Source organism: Hydra vulgaris, chromosome 05 (assembly GCF_038396675.1).
Source record: "Hydra vulgaris chromosome 05, alternate assembly HydraT2T_AEP".
Taxonomy (NCBI): Eukaryota; Metazoa; Cnidaria; class Hydrozoa; order Anthoathecata; family Hydridae; genus Hydra; species Hydra vulgaris.
In genome coordinates, this window is record NC_088924.1 from 36,975,001 (window position 1) to 36,991,491 (window position 16,491).

The window sequence follows — 16,491 nt, forward strand, 5'->3', positions numbered from 1 at the left end:
ATACAGAAGCTGGAGTAATACGAATGTCAAGCAATGGATCAACCTGTTTGACGGCTATATCAGGTAGAAAACAACTAGTGGAATCAAGAGATGATATTGATAAAAAGTTCTTAGCAAATAGTTCAGCTTTGTCTTAGGTGAGGTGACAAAGTCTGAATCATACAAGAGAGTTGGAATTACAGATTTGTCCTTATTATTGATACTATTTAAGTTTCTCCAGAAGTCACGAGAGCCTAATTTTTGTAATGAAATACGATATTTCATGACCTGAGAATAGCGGGCTTTGGCGTTAGACAAAACCTTTTTACAATGGTTTCTAGCAGTAATAAACAGACGTCTGTTTTCTGGAAAATTGTTTTGCCAATAGATATGGAAGTAATGGTTTCGATTGGCAATCGCAGCAGTACACTGTGAGGAAAACCATGGAGAAGAGTGAGGATTGAGCTGGAATCGTTGAGAGGAAATAAAAGATTCCATGCCAGCCTGAATCCATGAAGTTAAGTAAGAAGCACATTTTTCAACAGGAAGATGAAAAATTTCTACCCAAGGGTCATCATGAAGAAAATCACGGAAAGAGTCCCAGTCACCTGTAAGATAGTTGTAAGAGGTACGATGGTAGGGAATTCAGATTTTTTTTTAAACATCTTCGCTTCCAACAAGGCTGCAAGCAACCACTAATTAAAGTTGGAAGTTAATCGAAGAGAAAAAATGAAGATTGTAGAGCAAGATAACGATTGACGGACGACTTAAAGGATTGCAAATTATATGAATCAGGAAAACAAGATGAAGGAAGCGAATTCCAAAGAGCTAATGTTCGAGGAAAAAAACTAGACGAATAAGTGTTTTTGGAGCACTTAGGAACAGTCAAAGAAAAAGGATGACACTTAATTGAATGACGAGTAACACGAGAATGAATTTTGTAGATGGCACAAGAGACGCTAGCTCTTTAGAGCAGTGCCCATTATAGTATTTGTAGAAAAGAGATAGAGAACCAACATTACGACGATGTGATAATGGTTGGAGGTTGGCTGCAAGAGCAGGTCCAACTATGTTTACAATGCGTTTTTGCACCTTGTCTAAAAGAGAAAGAGCATTGTTAAAAGATCCGCCCCAGATATGGCAACAGTATTCCATACAAGGCCGGATTTGAGATTTAAAGAGATAGAGAATAGAATCCGAAGTAAGAAAGTGACGAGCTCGATAAAGAGATACAACCTTATCAGATGCTAATTTTGTAACTAATTTGATATATGGTTTCCAAGAAAGATTGGAAGTAAGAGTTAATCCAAGAAGATGAAGAGTAGATGACTCATCGAGTACATCACCATTCATATATAAAGGAAAATCTAACTTTTTGCGATAACGATTGGCTGAAAAAAATTGAGTTTTATCTGTATTGAAGTTCACTAGCCACTTTGAGCCCCATGCTGTAGCAAAAGTGAGATCCTTCTTATGCTCAGATGATGAAGAAGAATGAGATAATAGTTTTAGAGAGATCAAACTGTGATTATAAGCACCTTAGGGTGAATGTGGAGAAACTAAGCACTGACTAGGATCAGAAACAAGACATAAGTTGAGTAGAGAATGTAAATGATTCGGATTTTCTGGAAAGCGAGTTGGAAAGTTAACTAGTTGAGTTAGAGATTGAGAAAGGAAAAGGTTGTGGGCTTTAACGCTTGAATCACTGAGACTAAAGCCATGCGACTCAGTGTGATGAGCAAGTCACCAACAACAACAATAATAGCTAATGGATAAAGAGAGAGGGCTTGGTCAATTATTATTATTATTATTATTATGTATTTCGCCAATAAGAAATTTTTACAAGTTTATGCAATACAAATATATAAATACATGGCTGGGGCAAGAAGAAGACAAGTTCTGTCTTATCACCAAGCCCCTTTAAATAAAATGTCAATAATAAAAATACAAAACGAAGTAACTCGTTAAATAAAGGTTAAACAAAACGTTGCGTTAAAATAAAATAACGATAAATAAAAACTAAAAAACATTTTACGCTATATTACAGTGTAATATATCCAAAAGTATACGAAGATTTTTTAATTAATTATTTTAATTAAATTATTTTTTTCCTAACTGGTTTTAGATTTATAAACCTTTTGATTTTAAATCATAAAATAACAGATAATACACGAACAACAAACAAACAAACAAACAAAAAAACATTTTTTAAAAACATTTTTAGTATCTTAATGTGTCTTTTATATATGTAAAGTTTATTATATCAGATAAAAAACAACGTCATAATGTACAAATTGAAATGTATATAGAATATATATTTAAACCCTATTTATAAAGAAATAGACAAACGTGATTACTCCTAATCAAAGGCTTCAGAAAAAATTTAATTCGTTGTCATTCATTAAAAGCTTTTGCTTAAGTTTGTTTTTAAATTGTTTAATAGAGGAAATAGTTTTTAACTCATTATTTAATAGCATGTTCCATAGTTTAGGACCTCTGTTAGCAATTGAGAACTTAGTAACAGAGTAATAGGTTTTAGGTTGAACATAATCGTTTTCTGAAAATCGTGTTGGGTATAGATGATATATTTTTTCCGAAAAAGAGTTAAATAAAATAGATGCTATTTTTTTATTAACTTTGAACATAAAAATAAGAATTTGATAAAGATTTAGTTGAAAAACGTTGAGAATATTAAATTTAATGAATAGAGGTTTAGTGTGTGAGAAACGATCTACATTTCCAATAATTCTTAAAGCATGCTTTTGTTTAATTAATAGTTTATTTATTTTAGTTACATTAGTGCTACACCAGGCAACGTTTGCATAACTTAGGTAGCTATGAATAAATGAAAAATAAATGTATTTTAAACAGGTTTGATGTAATAACTGCTTAGCTTTGTAAAGTAGACCAATATTTTTCGAAATTTTATTTTGAATTATATTTATGTGCTCCTTCCAACTCACATTTTCATCAATAACAACACCAAGAAATAACAATGAACGCTCTCTTATTATACAAGAGTTATTTACAACTAAAATTGGAAGATTTAAAGGGATGAGTCTCTTTTCATGAAGACGATGGAAGAAAGTATATTTTGTTTTTTTATGTTTATGGATAATTTATTTGCTATAAACCATTCACTTAGTTTTGCAAGCTCTTTGTTTACTATTTCAAATAAAGAATTAATATCCTTATCAGAATAAAATAAGTTGGTGTCGTCTGCAAATAGGATTGAATTTAAGATACTTGAAAATTTATTCAAGTCATTTATATAAATGAGGAATAAAAGGGGCCCTAAAATTGATCCTTGTGGGACGCCGCAGGAAATTGTCGCTAAATCCGTTTTACTATCATTAAACGAGATGTACTGTTTCCTGTTTGCTAGATAATTTCTAAACCATGCTAAGTTAAAACTTATGATACCATAATTTTTAAGTTTGTGCAGGAGAATATTATGATCCACCGTATCAAAAGCCTTACTTAGATTAATAAAGACGCCTAAAGTAAATTTGTTTTCATCAAAAGCTTTAAATATTTCGTGTACTAGATGTACACAATATGATCAGAAATAACATCAAAAAGAGTGCAGTCTTGAGATAAAGGAGAGCGATATAAAAAAGGAGAAAGGCGATAGAGTGAAGTGGTGCTAAACGAAAGCACATGAATGAAAAGTCTGTGAATTCAAACCTAGTTTCCCAACAAATAGGTGAGTGGTTACATATGCAAATGCCAAGACCATTCATGTGGCTATATGAGTCTTTACGAATTAAAAGAAGATAACAATCAACAGTAAGATCTCAAGACGAGACAGCTGAACTCAAATTAGTCTCACAAAGAGCAGGTAGGTTTGGTGAACTTTGCAAGGGATAAAACTCAACAGAAGAAAAGTTACTTCAAAGGCCGCGAATGTTAGTGGATGATTTAGGGAGTTTGGTGATGATGATGGTTTTTTGTGTTTTATAGTTTTTGGTACTTTATTCATTTTTAAATTTGTTAAAGAACTTAATTCAAAGCTAAGATAGTACTCAGTACACTGTTTTATAGCCCAAGCAATTGCCTCGTTACTATTATTAAACCCTAAGCCGTAACAAAGGGCTCTAAATGTGGCCTTGGCGATGCACACCAAAAGTACAAACAGAGACACCATTCATGCGCAACATGGCACTGTTAATACTTTGATACTTTTTCAGCTGTTGATGGAATCAGCCTCTCTGAGAGCTACCACTGAGTTCGGGAAACCTGACTACCAGCTGGCCTCAGAAACATAAAACTGAGTTTTAGAGCTGAACCCTCATTAGGAGATAATAGAATGAGTTGCCTAGTCATGAAAACAGAGAGACAAGCAAAACCCATGCATTGAGTCAAGAAGATCCAGCATTCAACATTCTCAACTGGAAACAGTGTATTAAAAATACATATGCGTCAGCCTAATAGATGATGAAGAGGTGCAAGGTTGGTCAACAGATAGAATCTGTTTACCCCTTAAGTCTTTGCCTAGGAGGCCTTCTACATGACAGTAGCCGGATGCGTTTAACTTCTGCCCAAGATGAGTATTTTTATTGAGACACCGTCTCTAGCCTTTACTCAACCAAGAGCCCCAAGGCAAGGGGTGTTTTAAGTTGGAGTTGGTATCTCCTAGCCTTTGCCTAAAAAGTTGTATCCTACAAGGCAGCAGGACATGAAGCAGATTGCACTGGGTTACATGTTACCAGTAGCAGGATAACCTGACCTGACTATCTAGAAATCTAGAGAATGAACTAAATCTAGATCTAGAGAATGAATTAAAATCTAGATAACGATTTGAGCAATCTAGAGAATGATCTAACGATCTAGAAAATGAACTAAAATCAAGGCGAAAGGTACTATATTTACAGCGTTATTGCTCATTGTTCATAATATTTTTATGCATACCCCCAAAAAGTACTAATAGTGATAGTAAAATTTGAGTTTTGACCTTTTTACCTATGCAATGAGCCTTTAGTTCAAGAACTAGATAATATTATCAAGAATACTTGTGCAAAGTTTTGTAAGAAAAATGTCTTTTATCTTTGAGTTTTGTTTCATCTATTTGTACAGTTTTGGGCCTTTTTTTAGCTAAAATTTTATGTTTTTTAGAAACAAATAAAAACTTCCACTTGTTTTTAATAACTTGTAACTAAAATTCATTATTGGAACTATTTTATTAAATAAAAAAAAAAAATTTTTTGTTAATTTAGCAGCTAACTTTAATTTTGAAATATCGCTTTTAAAATTTAACTATTTTTTTTATTTGGAAAAAACTTGGAATGAATTGTTCATCATTTTTAAGTGATACCTTAACAAACAAAAGCAGAAATTCAATTAAAGCACATTATTTTCATTTATATATAAAAAGCGAATAATGCACCAATTGAAATTTGAAAAAATTTAAAAAATATATAAACCTAAAAAATTTGTAGACATTGCGAATAGTACACAGAGAACTGGTATTAATATCTTTAAGACGGGTATTGATGATTTCAATGCTTTTGTGTATTTCTTTTTTATTGACTCTGCCAGATTATTTTTTGTCAATTTTATTTTTATGACTATGAGAAAAATATTAACAATTAAACACGAAGATTACGTTATTGTTATTTTAAATAGAGGTTATATCTACTTTTAACAATTTGTTAAAATACAAGCTATGATAAACATATTGTTTAGTATTAAGTCTTATTCAGGATTTTAAGCATGTTTTTTTGAGAATAAAAAGTCATTGTATTGAAGAACGATTTTTAAGTGAAGTAAAATTAAAAAAGCACTCGCGAAGTTTGTTTATATAAAAAACAATTGAAAGTATTTAACGAACAAATTAAAAAACGGATCAGATATATTGAAAGTTTTGTATTTATAAAACACAAAAAATAACAAACATGATAAACAAAGGAAACTAACAAAAAACAGAAAAGAGAATAAAGAAAGTTAAAAATTGTAGGGAGACCGGGGCTAGTTGGCTCGGTTTTTACTCTATGAGCTCTGTAGCCCTAACAGTACATTTTTTTAAAAATATTAAAGTGTAGTCTTAAAGAGTATGGATTAGGGTATCTTATAAGATTTGCATTCATTTACAAAAAAAAATTCTTGGGGCCTTTCCGGACCCTCAAAAAAAAAAAAATTTGCGCCAACTTACCCCACCACGGGGTAAGTTGGCGCAAGCTATAAAAATGATTATTAATGCACTATTAAGTGCAAAATTAATAGAAATTTTTTTTAAATTAATTTTTGCAACAATTTTATCCCAAAATTTAATATTACTTTTAACTGGTACCATATATTAGTCCGTATAAAAGCCAAACAGTAACCCACGTTTTATCTGTGGAAAAAAAAACTAGAAAAATTTTTTTTTAATTTTTTTGTAAGAATAAATATTTTCAATATTGTTAAAAATTGAAAAAAAAAAAATAATAAATTTTATAAAAATAAACATTTTTTTCCATTGTAAACGCTATGAGCCAACTTACCCCGTAAAAAATTTGTCAACTAACCCCGAAAGCTTTTTTTTTAATAAACAGTCTATAGATCCTGAAAAATGGCAGCTTTGAAAAAAAAGTCTGACTGGATATAGTAAACCGATTGTGACTGGAACTTTTACAATAAATTTTTTTTCATACGACTAAATATTTTCTTTGTAAAGTAAAAAGGAAGCGATGTTCTAAAAGTTACGTTTTTGTCCAAAAAACGCATAAATCTCAATATCTCCCATGCGCATGCGCGAATCCTGACAATTCTACAGTGAATGATGAAATGGTCAATAAGGAAGTTTCTGAGTAATTTTTGTCACTTTCTGATGAAAGGCTCTAAAGATAAACGCAGTTCGTCAACTTACCCCTGCGGCCAACTAGCCCCGGTCTCCCCTAACTCTTTTAAATTATAGGAAAAATTTTCTATAATTTAAAAGAGTTACATTTTTTCAAAAAAAAAGTAAATATGTAATGAGTACAAATAATAACTTAATAGTACAAATAATAACTTAAAGATGATTTTTTTTATTAAAACTTTTAACAATTTGTAAAACAAAAGTAAATTTTGTTATATAACATTAAGTATAATTATAGATTATACTTAATGTTATATAACAAAATTTATATTTATATATTTTGGTAACTATAACATTAAGTATAGTTATAAACATAATTATTAAAAAAGAAATTGATATTTTTAAATAAATTTTCAGAAATATTTCACTATATTTCAATTTTATATTTTACAGCAAGATTCATTGAGTTTGCCGTATTAGACTGTTAATAAATGAAGGGTGCTAGTTAACATTTTCAGTATTTTTAGTTTATTTATGTGTATTATTTGTTTTAATAAATAAATTTGGTATTTTGAAGTAAATGAAACACAAAAAGACAGCAATAAAGACAAGATTTTAAAATTTTAGAATTTTTTCTTCAGAAAACCTAATATGGATATTAGATTGTAAAGGAGATATTGTTGTTATTCTTACCCATGTACTTTGTTAACAGATTAAACGATTTAATAGGAAACTTTCTTTTTTTCCAAAATCCAATCTGGAAGTCATAAAAACACTTATAGTTATCAAGAAAGTGGTAGATACATGAATACATTAATTTTACAAGAACTTTGCTGAAGTTTAATAAAAATGGTCTATAATTATGATTGTCATGTTTTGAGTCCTATTTATCGGTTGGTTTAACAAATGTAGTTTTTGAAATAAAAAGGAATATATCAGTAACGAATGAAAGACAGTTTATAAAGTATTGCATGAATATGGTAAGCATGAAGTATAAGAATAAAGGTTGGAGTGTTGTTTGGACCAGAAGTCTTGCTATCATTTAGAGAAAGTGACTTATGTCTGTAGGTTTAATGAATATAGATTCAATGTTTGGTGTTTTTAAATACTTATGGAAGTTATGGGTATACTTATATACACTTATGGGATAAGTAAATTTGTTTTTGCAGCTTGGCAAATTATAGTAATTAAATTTTGCTCAGACATTAAAATAAATAATTTAAAATTTTAAAGATTTAACTATCATGTAAATTTTAACTGGATCAAATAATAAATGGTGTTGTTTCAAGATACACAAGATGGGTATAAGATATCTTCCAAATGTATTTTCAAAAGACTTTAAAAGGGATATTCATTAATTACGTCAACAAAATAAGGGAAAGAGGGTCTGAAAGTGTGTGATAATTGTTAGCAAAGTGGAAGGGGGAGGTCAAAAAAAGTTGACGTCAACAATGTTATTTCTTTTAATAAATTTAATTACCTAAAAAAAAGGTAAAGAAGAATGTTTTTTACTTTATCTTCTCTTTGGGAACATGGGGGTTGGGTAATCAAATATTTACAAATTTCATAGAGAGAGTCTCTGGAAGTATGGCAAGTTGTTGACATGGGGGAGGGGAGAGGTAAAAATCACCAACAATTTGTTTACATAATTAATGGACAGCCCCTAATACCCTTCCATGCAGCCCTCAAAATATTGCTTTAAGTATAGAAGTTTTTAGAAAATTGGTTCTTTTTGCTTTGTCGTTACATGTAAATTTTTATAGGTTTTGTAAGTTTTTTCAAGATTTAATTGACATTTAGATTTTGGTTTTGATAAATTTCTTTGATAGGGTAAGATGGGGTAATAAAAGCTTTTTTTTTTTTTTAACCTATTATTCAGTTACTTTCTTCCCCTGTATACTTTTTTGAATTTTTATTTCCTAAAAACTTGTTTTTAAGGTTTAACCCCCTGGAACATATTATCTTCGAAAAAAAATCCTATATCCCACTCATAACAAAATTGCTGTTGTAATCATTTTGAAGATAATTTTACACCATTTCAAGCAATATTTTGCGCTATATTTTCAGCATTTAGATTTTTAGTCGACCTCCTGGTTGGATTTAACAAATGAATGGTTTAACAGGAATTTATTTGCAATAAATTCCTGTTAAACCATTCCTCATAACAATTTATAAATCTCCTTTTTTGTCAACCTATTTCATTTCGTTTCTTTAAAATGTCTTTCATAAATGTTTTCATAGGATTGTGCTTAGGATAAATATGAGAAATCAATTTATGAAATTGTTATAGTCAATATATAAAAAATATTTTTCGATTTTTGAGTTCGCACTAATTAAACATAATTATTCTTCTCTTAAAAAGTAATCAAAATTTGTTCTTCATACGAAAGCCTGATCTCAAAACAATTACTATTATGTGCCAATTGTAAGAGGGTAAGATGGGAATTTTATACCGAGGAATAAATCTGAGGAATAGATCAAAAGCTAGTTTTTTACAAATCAAGATTTATAAGATTTTTTTTCAAAAAAAGATCTATAAGATTTTTTTTGATTGACAATTTTTCAAAGTCTGATTGAACTGAAAGTTTTTGTTCTTATCAGTGACTGATAAGATTTTTTCTTATTTTTAAGGCCAGTTCAAACAAGTTTTTATTAGACGATCTAGGCGCAAACCGAAAACGCGTTTATTTCCCAAGCAGTTTTACTTAACTTTAAGATGTGTTTTTTGAGGTTATAAATTCAAATTTAAATCTCGTGTGGTTTTATCACTAGTTTCACATTCTTTACGAAAATTTAGTATAATGTAAATAAAACCATCAGTATTTTAACTGGTGTTTTTGGGAAATAATAAATAAATTCATGGAATGGAAACCATTTTTGGAACATGTTATTTATTTTTGTTTAAGAAGGTTTTAAACATGCAACAGAAACAAAGCGTAACTTTTTTCTGAGTTGTGCTGGCTGGATGACTGATTCACTTTTTGGTGTTTTAAAAATGAATATTTAAAAAAACATTGTGTTTAGTTTTTTTTCCACAATTTTAACAATTTGAACATAAATACGGCTGGTATTCTTCTGCCAAGAACTAACTTTAATAAAAAATATCAAATAGGTAATCTAGCATAGTAAAACTGTGAATGTTTTGCTATGCTAAATCACTGCACATTACAGTGATCTAGCATATATAGCTCTGGACAATGTATTAAAATAATTGCATCAGTTGACTCCTGTTGACAATCTTGAGTACAAAGCAATTTGCTACAAATTTCAAACTTCTTAATCGATTTTTTAACAATACTAGCAATATTACTGGCAATTCAAGAATCATCTATTAAACTCACTTTTTCTTGGATCTGCTCGATCAAGGATATAATATGTTGTTTATTTTTACCAAAGTGGTAAGGAAGCAGAAAGAAGCCACAATTATGCATACAAAGTATAATGATGTTTACTAGAGATTTCTATTAAGCCAGAGCAAAACTTTGATTTACTTTGTTAAAATTTATACCGCAATCATTTAAAATTTTAAGAACTGGACGGAATATAATATAAAGTTTTCTTTTTTTTTTTCTTTTTTTTTTTGATTTAAGTAAAATAAAAGTTCATAATACAGATCATTTTTTTCATAAGCAAAAAATTTCTCAGCGGGCAAACCTGGTTAAATAAAGTTTTAATATTTTTTTTCTAATTTTTTTTGTTTTTTTGTTTTGATGAGATTTTAGTAATTCTAAAATTGTAATACTAGCAAAATATTTCACCACTGATTACATTTTTCTTGACATGAAAAAGTATTACAGAAAGTTTTTAGGCTCACTCTTTGGAAAGGTCTTGAAAAGGCTAGAACATGGGTTCTCAACCTTTTTTTTCTTTAGAGTGTATTCTACAATTTAAGTAGTGTGACAGGTTCACAATTTACATACTCACAAAGAAATGTACATACAAAAGGTTATATAAAGTAAACAGAAAAAACATATAAAAAAAATATATATTTATTAAAAAAATGCAACATCAGTCTGTGAAATAGCCAAAGTCTTATAACTAGTGTATGACCATAATACGGTTAGCAAGCAATTATAATAATTTTAATAGTGCATCAAGATCTGCATCTTGATTTTATTTCATTTTAAAAAGACAATGTTTTGCATAAATACGTTGAACCGAAAAACGATTTTGTTTTATTTTTCTTTTCACTGCATTCTATTAATCCTTTGGTTTGGAACCTCCACTCTAAAAAATTGTTCTTTTTTTATGGCGTTTGACATTTATTAAAATAATTTTTTATTTATCTTTTTGTATCTTGCCTTGTTTTTTCCTTTATATATATATGTATGTATATATATATATATATTTATCTATATATATATATATATATATATATATATATATATATGTATGTATATATATATATATATAAATATATATATATATATATATACACACACACATATATATATATATATATATATATATATATATATATATATATATATATATATATATATATATATATATATATATATATATATATATATATATTTGAATATAAAGCATAAAATAACAGCTGTGTACAAACTAAATTTATTCTTTGTAATATTTCGATACAAAAAAAACCGTTACAAATATTACATAAAAACGTCAAAGAAGACATTAAAAAGAAGCCATAAATGATTACATAATAACGTAAATTTAAAATTAGCAAATATTATTTGATTTTTTTTTTTTCGATAATTTTTTTAAACAGAGGTCTCCAACTGTTTGTAGAAATTTTAATCCCATTGTCATGGTTGAGAAGAATTGGAGCATGTTTTATTTCTTGGTATGTTGAGGCGTAATTAATTTCAAGTGATTCTCTAACTTTACGTTCATCGTACTCTGATTTTATTGCTAGAGTTTTCGGATTTGACCAATCAAACATACCATTACATTTCCTACCATGTTCGGTTGCACCAGATGCATCCCATTTACCTTTTAAATAGTTTTTTTGATGTTCAATGCATCTCGTTAAAATTTTCTTTTTTTTTTGACCAATGTATAAACTGCCACAAGAGCATGTGAGTTTATAGACACCGGGATTGCTATTTGGAATTAACTTAGACTTGTTGCATAAGATGTTTTTTAACGTAGGTGGTGTAGTAAATACTATTCTGACGTTGTAAGGTTTAAGTTCTTTTCTTAGTTTTTGACCTATTCTTGGGAGCCATGGAAGTTAAACTGTATATTTAAATGTTTCTGTTTTATTATAATTTATTTTATAAATTTTGATTCTTTTCTGAATATAGTTCTTTGCAGTTGTTTCAAGCTTTAATCTATCGTGTCCATTTTCAGCAAACATGTTCACTAAAAACTGTATTTCATCATTAAAATAATTTTCGGAACAAATTTTAACGGCACGAGATACAAAACCTTTAAAAACACCCATAACTATTTTTGGATTAACGTCTGATGTAGGTTTTAATTGTATATTAGTGATAGCCGATTTTCGATGGATTTTGAGTTATTAGTATTGGTTACAGTTATATCCAAGAAGTTTAATTCTTTTTTATTGTTTTCTTTTTCCGAAGTATATTTTATTGCTGGATCTTGTTCATTTTACAACTCCAGAAACTTATCATGATTTTGTATTGAGTCGAATCTTGCATGACTGTCATCTACATACCTTTTGTAAGTCTTTAGCGAAAAATGACCAACCTCAGCAATAATATACTTGAAAAAGAAGTTAGAGCTAAGCCAGCATTATTAAAAAAAAACTTTATTAGGTTACACAGTTTAAAGGGCGCCTTTAAAGAAAACTAGTGTTTTGATAACTTTATTTAAAAGATAAGTTTGAAAAACTTTATAAAATGACTTACAATAAACAAAAACAATCAAACGGGTTGAATAAAAATATAATTAAATCTGGAATCTTAAATTTATCGCAAACTCAGTTAGACACCTCCACAATAAATCTCCTGAATCTTGGATTCAGGAGATTTATTGTGGAGGTGTCTAACTGAGTTGAATATATATATATATATATATATATATATATATATATATATATATATATATATATATATATATGTATATATATATATATATATATATATATTGAATATATATATATATATATATATATATATATATATATATATATATATATATATATATATATATATATATATATATATATATATATATATATATATATATGTATATATATATATATATATATATATATATATATATATATATATATATATATATATATATAAATTATGTAAATGTATTCTACAAACAGAGTGCTCAATGTTCTAAAAGAACAGAGCAATAATAAATTAGTAAAAGCACTTATCTAATTTTTGATTACTTCAACACTGTGTTTCACCATCAGTAGGTTCATCAGGAAGAATATATATATATATATATATATATATATATATATATATATATATATATATATATATATATATATATATATATATATATATATATATTTAAACAATTTTGAAAAATGTATTCTACAAAATAGAGTGCTCAATGTTCTTAAAAGAACAGAGCAATTATAAAGTAGTAGAAAATCAATTGACAAAATTTTTTTTCATTTAACGTTTTCATCAATAAAGACTTATTCGAAATAAATGATCAAATTAATAAAACTTTAATTTATACCAAAAATTCAATCAAAGGAAGTCGCAAATGTCTTAACTACTATAAATTTGTGGAATATGATGACACTATTATAAAAAGAATTCTTTAGAATTGATTCCTTATGTTGTTTTTTTTTTTAATATTTTTTTTATATAAAGGAGGGAGAGCGGGGACTAATGTTATGATTATTTGAGATCACTTATTTTTATAGTTTTTTAGGAGAAACTTTTTTTCGTACCTGCATTTAGAAATCAATTCCAATGTTTTGTTTAATAAACATTCTTGGTTTGCATGTATAATAATTTCAAATTTTTCTTGTAGGCATAGTATGCATTTTTTGGAAATATTGTTATATGCAAGTGCTGTTTTAAGGATGGACCAATTCAGTATGAAATCATCAATATTGTTATCTTTTAATTCCCATATATATTTTGACAGCGTGGTGTCTTTTGAATACTTTTTATTTTTAAAGGATTGCTTATGATTGGCAAAACGTTTTTTCCATTCACCCTATGTTAAGCAAATATATTGTTTATCAGGTACATTCTTAGAGGAAACAATACATTTATATACCACATTTTTGGATAAACAATTTCCACTCATTGGACTATTTTTTTTTGTTTACAATTACAATTTTCAATAGTTTTTTCACCTCTTTTGTTTAACAAAACATTATTGTGACCTTTTATAATTCTTTCCATATTTTTTGTGCAACTGTAGCTAACTTTAATTGTATTTCGATTAATACATTTTCATTTGAGGAGTTTTGGTTTAGCCTGTTATTAATTGAAATCGGGGTTTGTTTTAGAATTTGGGATGATTTGAGTTAATATTAAGATACAATAATTCATCGTTTGGTTTTTTGAAAGGCTTATATGAATTTTCAGAGATGTGACGTCAAGAAAGTTCACAATTTTTAAACTTATGTTTATTTCGATTTGAAAGCCAATATTTAAAAAAAAATTTATTATGTCTTTTCTAATTTTACAGATTTTTTACGCATTACTATTAAACCATTGTCGCGATAAAAGCCTAAATCATTTATAATGATTATTTTACTTAATAAATCTAAAATATATAGTCTAACAAATTCACAAATTTCTGCCCATTGTTACATCAAAGCAGTCAAGAATGTTTCTCTTTTTCCAAGTTTCCTTTTTAAAATAAAGTAAGGTTTTTCTACAATATTTTATTATACGGATTGTTTTTTCAGGAATAACTGTGTGACTTTTTACAAATTCAATTGTTTATCTAAAATATCTGCAGTTATTGAGGGGTAAAAATCATTAATGTTAAATTGAATAAATGTACAGCCATTTTTATTTTCGATCATGGAGAATTTATTTATAACATCAATGGTATTTTTCCACTGTTTCAAATTTATTTCTAAGAATATTATTAATTTTGTCCAATTTAACTTTGCTTACATGTCCAATCTCACTTTTTGAGAGAACCAATAACCTTCAAGAAAGTTTGTTTTATGGTCTTTTAGAGTTACGAAGGCTTGGGCAGGGGCAGTTGATTCGATTCTGTTTTCAAAGTTTATTTTTTTAGCAATACTCTGCGCTTCTAAATTAATTGCATTCTCCATATTTTTTTGGGTACTTTTTGAAAAAAAAAATTTTCGGACCACCCTAATATATATATATATATATATATATATATATATATATATATATATATATATATATATATATATATATATATATATATATATATATATATATACATATATATATATATATATATATATATATATATATATATATATATATATATATATATATATAATATATATAATATATATAATATATATAATATATATAATATATAACCAAAGAAGATTTTATATATATATATATATATATGTATATATATATATATTAGTATATATATATATATATATATATATATATATATATATATATATATATATATATATATATATATATATATATATATATTAGTATATATATAACAAAGAAGATTATTTGTATATATATATATATATATATATGTATATATGTATATATATTTATAATCTTCTTTGTTATATATTATAGATATATGCATATATACATATATACATATATATATATATATATATATATATATATATATTTATATATATACGTATGTATATATACATATATCTTAATTGTTTACTTTTTGAATACAATTTTTATAGAGAATTATTCTTGTCCCTGTTTACTATCATTTTGTGAGAACCACTATAAAGAAAGGTTTTGTTCAATTGTATATCAGTCGTGTGGAAATGTAAGCAGTTCAACACTTTCATCTACAGCTATATCAGCATAACTGTTTTAAAACTGGAACAATATATTTTTTTAATAAAGTATTTTGCTAAATTTTTTAATTTGTTTTGTTAATATTTTATTTGTTTTATTCATTTTGTTAATAAAATTTTTTTTTGTAAATTTTGTTATTTATGATTCAAACTTTTTAATCAATATTTTTCGTATAATCTTTGAAATACCGCAAATAAAGCCCTCAGGTGACGCTTTTACTTACAGCAAATTACATCAACCATTAGCTGATGTATATAATTTAAAGCAAATAACATGAACTGTTTCTTTATGTTTTTGTTTTTTTTGTTGTTGTTTTTTTTGCGACACGTAACTAAAGGAATAGAACAAACCAGTATCGGGAATAGAACAAGTTCTTGAATTTAAACTTAGTAAAATTAAATATTTTGAAAAGATAATATGTATCCTCTCAGCTGTCACTTGCCTTTCCTGAAATTTGACTTAAATTAGACAATCTATATTATTGGTTTGTTTATAGGGAGAAAGCGTGAACATTTTGATATAAAGTTGTGAGATTTTTATGATCGCGTTTCTCGCAAGTAACAGGTTTTAAGTTATTTATAAGTTAGAATTAATCATAAAATTTACTATTTAGCAAAAAAATGTAAAAAAATTAGGATTATCTTGTTTGGGAAAGTAGTTATTTATTATTGATGATGCTGTCGGTGCAGTTTTGAACATGGGTGGGGCACCTTTCGTTCGTTTTTTAGATTTCTTGCACTTTTACAATTTATTATTACTAGGGATGGCACTTTTACTTATTTTGATGTAAAAACGCGA

At 27.2% G+C, this 16,491-nt stretch overlaps 1 protein-coding gene across 1 annotated transcript in view; it reads left to right on the top strand.

The window, feature by feature from the left end:
- LOC136080356 (uncharacterized) overlaps positions 1-15,822 on the top strand; it is a 25,647-nt gene extending 9,825 nt beyond the window's left edge. Inside the window, exon 6 of the mRNA XM_065796972.1 lies at positions 15,573-15,822. Coding sequence (XP_065653044.1) covers positions 15,573-15,703 — 131 coding nt within the window. The 3' untranslated portion in view covers positions 15,704-15,822. The remainder of the gene's footprint in view (positions 1-15,572) is intronic.
- Positions 15,823-16,491: the final 669 nt, after the last annotated feature.